This window comes from Homalodisca vitripennis, chromosome 1, assembly GCF_021130785.1.
Source record: "Homalodisca vitripennis isolate AUS2020 chromosome 1, UT_GWSS_2.1, whole genome shotgun sequence".
Taxonomy (NCBI): Eukaryota; Metazoa; Arthropoda; class Insecta; order Hemiptera; family Cicadellidae; genus Homalodisca; species Homalodisca vitripennis.
The window spans coordinates 244,737,081-244,746,542 of NC_060207.1; the positions used below are offsets into that span (position 1 = coordinate 244,737,081).

Consider the following 9,462-nt stretch of genomic DNA (forward strand, 5'->3'; position numbering starts at 1 on the left):
TATTTTATTCTGAAATTCTTTATTTGTACCTCCTCGATATTGAAGGGTTAATGTGTTTACCTAGGATATGGAGTTTTTAAGTGTTCGGAGGCAATGTAGGCAGAACTTGACAGACCTTGCACTCCTTAGTCAATTGATCCTTTACAGGTGAAAAATTAATCCTGAAGCGTCCTCTCGGGTGATTTGGATTTCTTCACTGACAGCTTCTCCCCCAAATACAGTCTCACACGACCTTGTTCCTATTGTTTCTTTAAATTTCCCTAAACCTCCAAGCAAACTAATGGCAACAAAAAACTGATAGAGGAATGAGGATACTGAACATCGCTATCCGCTCAGGTATATTGGTGATGTAGGCGGGGACTTGTGATGGATGCTTGTGTTATCGGAAGAGGAAATATCTCAGCTACTTCTGGGAGCAGAGCTGCTGCAACAACTGAGTTATGTGTAACACTGGCTCTTCTTTCATCATCAAATGTAACTATTACAATATCCATATTTGTTACTCTACCACCATTCATGGGCACTAATACTCAAAATCAGTTAATGCTGATTTTCCACCTGGGGAATATCTACATGTTCTCCAGGTAGGAATTCAACATTAATTGATTTTCGTCCTGTCTTCCGGAAATCCAAAGAAAGCCACAAATGAAAGGAAGAGATTTATTGCAAAAGAACAACTTGATTGTAGATTTTTGCATGAAAACAAGCGTTCACTGTGATGACTTGTTGCTTATTCTAATGCTTTCAAAGCTTTTGGATGCCTAAAAGCTTTGGGTTTGGTTTACACAGACTAGCACAAGTTTTCTTATCTAATCCTTGTTTCAGGTTGACTTACAACGAGAGTATGGGTTATCTAATCTTTTTTAAGTTAAGGGGCACTGACTTTTAACGCCTATCTAACTCAATGTTAACTATATGCCATTTATCTCAGGAACTATATGACATATAGCCATAATTTTTTTTCTCCTTGTAGATTATGTCTCATTTTAGTATGCTAAAGAAGTTTTTTTCAATATAACATACCTAAGTATTTTTAACTTTTTTTATAAAAAACACCTTTTTACAACAAATTTTAGGGTTTTTTTTTAAAGGGTTTTAGGGTTTATGAAAACCTCCTGGTACATACTAGGTAATAGGGTCATACTAACACCATAAAAATTTCAAGTTGATATCTCAATAACTGCCTGAGAAAAAAGGCATAAACTAAAAAAAAGCTAAGTTTTGGGAAACTCGATAAACTGGTAGGCCTACCCTACCTGTAGACGTCTTGCTGACTGACTTCAATAATGTTCTGCTCTGTATGAAGGGTTGTCAGGATCCTCTCCTTCTTCAAATTGATCTTCTAATCTCTTCCTTTTTAGTGCTCTGGAGTATCTTAGTTTCTTCTGTAGGTCTTGCGCTTTTTTTTCTGCCTCTCTTAGTCGCGACGCTTCAAGTAATTTCATAGCCTTCACAAGATTTGTACCCGGCCAGAATCCCAACTTTTCAATTATTTCCACTTTGCTCTTGAAACCATCGTTGAAAGCACATACAGCAGAGTATACTCCATACTTGAGAGTTGGCAACGTCACAAATACTCGCTTCGGAATTATGGACCATACTGTGTTGTTGAATGACTCATTGGGGTTTTGAGTCTTCCCCTTACAACATTTTTCAAGAAGTTTTGAGTCAGAAAGATCTTTAAAAATACTCTTTATTTCCTCCATCACAACTGTAGGTAGGTGGAAATGCTTACTATGATCATAGGGTTCTTTATATTATGTATATGAAAAGACAGATGGCTGAAACTGTTGCAGGCAGCGTCCTAAAACTGTGCAAGCGTTCAGCATTTATTTTTTTTTTTTTTTTTAGTTAGTTATACCTAATTGTACACAAAAAGAGTTATATATTTGTAAAGGGAAGAAACTAAACAATAACTTACAATAATAAAAAAGAATTCAAATTTTTATACAAATTTTGGTTGAAAGTCCCCTTTTAAGAGCATTCCTAATGTTTGATAGGAGAAGCTTCTCCATCTTAGCCTTATATTACATCAGGTGTAAAGTATCTTCAACCTGTGGGGAAGGTTCCTTTTTTTGTGAATGATCACAAGGTCTAGCCTTAGTTATCACAATACTTGGATTCAGATGATTATTTGGTAGAATGTGAAATACTGTGGCTAAAGTGGGATTTAACACAGACCCCAGGAGTGTCTCAGTTTCTGGTACCAGGATGGTAATAAACAACTCAAATATCTGATATCAGAGTGTACAAGCAGTGCATGCCAATTGCTATTGTATGAGGGTTGTACGAGTACACTGCACAAACTGGTTTAGAACAGTCATGATTGTGCTGGGTGAATTTAATTTCTCCAATCAAGGTTATTTTATGTTCATGCATAGTTTGTGTTCTTCCTCACATTATCTGCAAGACCATTGCAGTATTAGAAAACATTATTTTAATCAAGTATTTTTAAAGTTATTTAAATTATAAACAAGGACTTATAAGTGTACTTTATTTGTATGGATTATATCTTGAAAACACGCACACACACATACATATAATTATTTAGAACTATTCCAGCATTAAAATAGCTCTCAGATGCTTGTTACAATTAATACACTGCAGTTTTAAAATGGTCTGAGTTTTTCAACTAAAGTCCTGCACAAAAATATTATGTACTCTGTAATATAACTTTCTGACCTTAAGTGTGTTTTTTGTGTATCCACTTCACTGATTTGCTATTAATCAAATTAAACATTTTGGATTAAATTTAAAACTTTCATACTCGTACTCTCTTAACAACTTTTGGACGATGTTTTCGGGTTGAAATAACAATGTACACAATAAAAATTATATGTTTATTTACAAAGGTTGAATATAAATTACATATTTACAAAATAAATAAATTAATTCGTTCTGAGAGTAGCTCATCCAAACCATTCCCCTCTTCTCTGCCTCTGCAAAGAAAGAAAACTTCAATATAGATCTGTAATGTTGAGTATCAGTTGCTGAAAACCACAAATAGATTTTAAGTTTAGTTAATGGATAAGTAATAGTCTAAGAGCTACATTTAACATATTTGTGCTCCTTTTAATTGTACATACTCTAGCGTAACTGACAAATTTTATATTATTTATATAAAATGGATACAATCAGAGTGTTCATGGGAGAGTTCTCTCATGTCTGGGCTTGGTAATATTTTTAACGGTAAGGAAGGTCCACCAATTTCTACAATCGTCTTCAGTAAACTCAAATCAAATTATCCTTTACTCCAATATCTTGGCTTTTCCATTACTAATGGATATCTACTGGGTTATCCAGATGTAGGTGAGAACAGGTAGGTGAGGTTTTACTGTTCTACTGGCAAGTATCACCAACTAGAATTGTATCATCCTCATACAATTTCATCCTCAGTTTTTGTGTGTTGTATTGCTCTTTGTACATAGAACAAGCGTTAGATTTTTTTTCATAAATGCTATAAATAGTACAGTAATGTGTAACAGGATAGCTTTAAAATGTTTAAGTAAATACAAATAAACTATTAAAAAATGCTGAAATACAAAAATACAAAATTAGTTGTTAGTGGGTTTAGTTGTTTGTTAGCTTGCAAAGTTATACACTACTCCAATCCTCCAGTTCCACTTAGAAAAATAATTTTGGTAAAGTTTCTATTGTCGTAAAACACTTGAAGCACTTCAACCATCTCATTACAACTACAGAGTTTCTTTTAAGTCTCCAAACACTTAATCCTTAACTACACATTAAAAGTAAAACTCCACCTGTATCAGAGTGGGAGATTTTGTTGGTAATTCCTCAGATGCTCTTCAGTCAATCCTCTCATTGGATTGGATCTAGAAATTCTTGATCTAGTAAGGCATTCAACATATAGTGTCCAAAAACTTGTTGGAAGTAGAAATCTTCATAAGTTGGACTCTAATTTGTGGTATAAATTAACCAGGATCTTTATGTTGACTTGTTGGTGCATGGTTTAACTAAAAATTCAAAGTCCACTGATGATTTTTATTTTAATCTCAAGCCCAAATTGTCACTCAGGGTTGATTTAGGTGTTCTTTGTGTTTGTAGGTGGTTTACAAAATTACACGCCCAACATGATAACTTTAAGGGCTCCACAACTTGACCAATGCCAAATTTGACACACCCGGTCAAGAATTACAGTTGAGATGGTAATCTAATAACTTATATTTGTATTAGTAAAAAGTTTTAAAATTACATACTCTAAAACATTACACTTCTAACTAACTACCTTTTACAACAAAATATTCTTAATCGGATCACAAGTAGAAAAGTGGTCTCCAAACTTTTTATTCGAAGTCCAAACTAAAATATTTTAGGAGGAAGGTGGGCAATAAAATATACTTTGATGTATATTTTAATGAAAGACACTGCTTAGACATGCGTAACATCTACCAAGAACAAAAGTTCTATAGTAACTGAGCCATTGCAGTAGATTTTAAGAAAACTCAAAGATTTTTATACAAAATAGATTCATCTTGTATTCATTAACATTTATATTCTTTACAGAGTTGTTGAAAGAACTTGTGTCATAGTTTTCTATTTAACCATCACTTGTCTTTTTTGTGGGTGTCAGAGATTTTTACAATTACAGTTGAACCTCTAAAATCTATTTGGTGATGGGCGTGTCAACTCTAATCACCAAAGTAGATTTTAGATGTTCATAAAAAAATGTTTATTTTTTAATTGGATGTAACAAATGTCATTTTTGATAGGTTTTTTTCTCTTAGGACAAGAAGCTTATAAATTGCACTTAGTCCTTTAAGAACCTTAGTGCTGCTTCCGCAATAACAGGATATTCAGGATTGGTAAAAGTTAGGAAGTAGGGGCCACCTCCTCGAGATCCATGAGGAAGAATTAGGGCACTAATCTCAAAGTCATGTTCCCCCCGGAGGAAGGGGAGGCCAGCTCTGGACAAGCCTCTCCAGTCAAAGCAGGCAGGAGGTGGCACACTCTTGTTGAGGCTAGCAAGAACTTTTGATAGTTAGGGAACGGACCCCACCAACTCCAACAGTCATCTCCCGCAGTAGACTAGACCTTTCGATTTGCCCCTGCACCCAGAATCTCGACATTTGTGGTCAGTGATGCTCCTGGACATCCATGAGGTTTCCCAGATTTAAGTGACACATCGGTTTTTGCTGTCCCCAGTGTGGGTTCAACTGGGAGGTTAAACCGGCCAGAAGTGATCCCTGCTGGGTTTTTTGAGAAGTTACTTCACAGATATATGTTAATCCAAAAACTTAAAAACATTCTACTTGCGGTGTTTTGTTCTAATGAGATCAGACAACATACATCACAATGATTTAGGTTAACCTACTTGCAATGAATCTTGTTTTATTGAACTAAATAAATACGTAATACATACTTTATTTTTTCCCACGATATGTGGGTAAATTCATTTATATATGCATACTTTGTTTCGAAATACAATTCCATACTAAAAACTACTTACAAATGTTGAAGCCGTCTTATATAAGCCCGCTAATGTCAAACATTGAGATATTGAAACTAATAATGTTTAAAAATTATATAATTGAAATTAAAAAAGTCGAGAGATGCGTAACATGTAAGATACTATAATGTTTTTCTTTTCGATTTATAATTTTTTTTTACTACAGAATACATTTATTTTGTTTATTATTTACTGTACTGCAGATTGAAAATTATTAGAATGGTCCCCCAGCATGGCTATGAAGCTGTACTTGATGCTTGATTCTCACCTGGCCCAGGGTGGCGAGCAGGGCCAAGACTGACTTCTTGGGCGGTCGACAGACACGGCGATCCTGCTCCTGGCAACAGAGGTTGGGGAAGCAATCTAGGGTGGACCTGCACATCTTGGGGAACAGGTCATAGATGGGTGGAGGAGGCGGTGTGCACTGTAGGTAGGCCAACATGTTGCGTACTGCTGTTGCACACACACGGAATAGAAACATTACTTCACGTTAACAGAAACCGTTTGTCTGAAAAGTCAGTTTATTCAGAGGAATAAATATAAAGGAGGATTTCGGATATTTGCCATCGTTGTACGTTACAGAAAATCCTAACACAAGGTTTCGAATATTGAAATCTACACTCTTCTTCAGGTGTAAAATCCAAATACATTAATAAATTAAAAAGTGCGTAGTTTATATTTTTGAGTAGCAGTACACTGCCACACTTTATAGTTTATTAATGTATTAGGATTCTTTACATCTGAGGAAGAGAGTAGGTTTTAATCCTTGAAACGTAATGTTATATTTTTGTAACGATGGCAAATTTCCAAAATCCTACATCATTTTAAATAATCCTTTGTCAATAACAAGCTTTGAAGAAAGAAAATATAAAGTAAAAACATTTCTACAAAATTTCTATGTTTATAAATGTATTTTAAATTAAATTAATTTTTAAAATTACAAATTTACTGTTGAAAACACCTATTATCTACTTCAATAAACTCACTTGAAAACATCTGTTCACACACATCTGTTATTATTTGAACGCCTTAAATTTATTTTTGATAGCTGTCCTTAATTTCTAAAAATCTGAGGGCTTTTGAGCAAAGTAGTTATCATAGTTTTACAAATTGAAGAGTCAAACTTTAGCAGATCACATGATCTTGAAGGTATATCAGTTGTAACAAGGCCTTCCAGTTATTTTTTTGAATATGTTACTGAGAAATCCATTTGATATTAAAATTGTATTGTGGTATTAAACCATCTTGTTTCAAATGAACATGATTCTTGTGTAGTAATCAGGCAAAAACCACATAATGCAATAATTTCCTTAAATATTATGTATATGTGTAGGGAATACTTTCCCTAGGAATGGTTTCATATTTACAGGCACATTGTATATATAAACTATTGGTGCATCTTCAAATTTAGAGACTTTTGAAGATGAAATGTTATTTTATTTCTGTTTAATTTTCTAGTGACAACTAATATTTTATGCTAGAATTTCAAATAATACTTTGATAGCTCAAGTTTCTGAATAAAATGATAATTTTACTCAATAACTCAAGGTATAAAAGAATCAATTGAAATCTGTGAGCATTTTGGTCATTTTAAGGCTTTACAATAGTAGGAGAAATTAGGATTTTGTACATTTTCCAATCCTTATATGTTAAAAAGAACACAACGATTCAAGGATTGAAATCCACCATCATCCTCAAAAAGTAGTGTTCCATTTAAATAAAATATAATGAAAAATGTCTGAAATTCTATTATCCTTTCAAATCATGCCATTACAAACTTTAAACAAAGGAGTATGAGAAACATGAAATGCTGATATTAGATCCACAATGTGCCATTATAAATTACATCTCAATATATTATTCTATAGGGGATTTAGTATTCAGTTGACCTGGATGATGAATATCACTCCTTCTTTAAATTAAATCGGTAGAAAAGAAATTTTAATTATATATTCCTTTTAACAATATATGCTGATTCAAGACAGATATGCATGGAATGATAACACAAGACTTCTATTGATAAATAAAAATAATAGATTTAGTCAGTTTTCGCATGTCTATCAAAGAAGATTGTGTTACTTCGTTTCGTTATACATCGACGGATTTTAAGTTGGGCTTGTGATGAGAAAATGTAAACTATACATATGTTTGTGTATACATGGTTAAAAATTAAATCTACAACCAGATGTAATAAAGATGTACGGAGAATATAAAAATAGATTGTTAACTCTAGTAACTATAATCAAATTTATTTGTTGAAGCACTGTATTTAATAGGATAATCCCCAAGAATTGACTGACATAATGCCAGTGCACCCAAGAAATCTACCTAGTAGCAATTTGTAATGTGAAAGTACCAATATGATTTATTTAGCAAGAGCAATTAGAGACAACATTTCATAAACTGTGTAATTTTCCACTTGACTTCTTCTAAACTTACGCATGAAAAGGCGCTGAGCAGGCAGCTGGTCCCAGAGGGGCAGAGCTGTCCTACAGAACCTCCGGTTGCCGTCCGGGCAACACAGTCTGGGCCAGCAGTCGGCGTCAGATGTGCAGTTGCGGATTGGGAAGGGTTCAGGCAGAGGTTCTCGTGGACACTCGCGAGGTATCAGTCCCAGGGAAAGGCTAAAATATACACCGTGATGTTGAGAGGTTAAAAAGAATGTATAATTCAGGCAGGTGTTCTTGTGGACACTCGCGAGGTATCAGTCCCAGGAAAGCTAAAATATACACCGTGATGTTGAGAGGTTAAAAAGAATGTATAATTCAGGCAGGTGTTCTTGTGGACACTCGCGAGGTATCAGTCCCAGGAAAGCTAAAATACACCGTGATATTGAGAGGTTAAAAAGAATGTAAGGTTCAGGCAGGTGTTCTTGTGGACACTCGCGAGGTATCAGTCCCAGGAAAGCTAAAATATACACCGTGATGTTGAGAGGTTAAAAAGAATGTATAATTCAGGCAGGTGTTCTTGTGGACATTCGCGAGGTATCAGTCCCAGGAAAGCTAAAATATACACCGTGATATTGAGAGGTTAAAAAGAATGTATGGTTCAGGCAGGTGTTCTTGTGAACACTCGCGAGGTATCAGTCCCAGGAAAGCTAAAATATACACCGTGATGTTGAGAGGTTAAAAAGAATGTATGGTTCAGGCAGGCGTTCTTGTGAACACTCACGAGGTATCAGCTCAGGAAAGCTAAAACATACAAAGAACAAAACAGATAAAGGAGTCTGTTATCACCGTCCAGAAACATTTTGGTTCAGCAGTCGGGGCCCAACTGTTGGTGAACATGGCCTCTGGCAGAGGAACATTTGGAAACTAACAGGAAAGCTAGAAAATGTTACATATTGGTGCAGGAAAAAAGAAGAGATAAGAAGGGCAATACCCCATCACGAATTCCGGACAGCGTCGTATGAGTCAGCAGTCGGTGTAGGAGTTACTGCGTCAATGAGCTCAGGGCAACCCACGAATCCACAGAGCATCACAGAACCATTCCTTATTATGTAGCATGCAAAAAAGTTTACAAAACTTTTCTTGAGATATCTTGCCATATGGTGCATTGACATTTATATTCATAAATTTAGGTTTCAAAACCGTGTTAAAATAATAAACGTTTACACAAAGAAAACAAGTGATGATGTTGTTTGTGTTAGGCTACATGAGTTATTATATTACATGTTAAAATGCCATTTTTTACAAATTCAGTTCGTTTACAAATTTATTAATTCTGCAATAGTCTTATTTCGATCAAGGTTACCCATAAGACCAATGTAAATATGTTGGCTCACGCTCAGCCAAATCCCATGAAATGCCATTCAACATTATCGAACTCGGTGTGGCCTAGATAGAAATGAAGCTTCATGCAAATTTTCAACTGTACACATCAGTTCATTCTAGAGAATGCCGTGTGGACATACAGAAGTTAAGTTATCCAGCCCCTCGAGTAATAGGCTTCGCTAACGCTCAGTAACAACATATGGTATGCAAGAAACCCAACTA

General features: G+C 34.9%; 1 protein-coding gene across 1 annotated transcript; it reads right to left on the reverse strand.

The window, feature by feature from the left end:
* Positions 1–2,826: 2,826 nt before the first annotated feature.
* LOC124355429 lies at positions 2,827–8,171 on the reverse strand (the record flags this gene model as incomplete). Its single annotated transcript, XM_046806572.1, has 3 exons — positions 2,827–2,939; positions 5,736–5,920; positions 7,907–8,171. Coding segments are annotated over 3 exons (480 nt in total), but the record flags the coding sequence as incomplete, so codon positions are not given.
* Between the last annotated feature and the right edge of the window lie 1,291 nt (positions 8,172–9,462).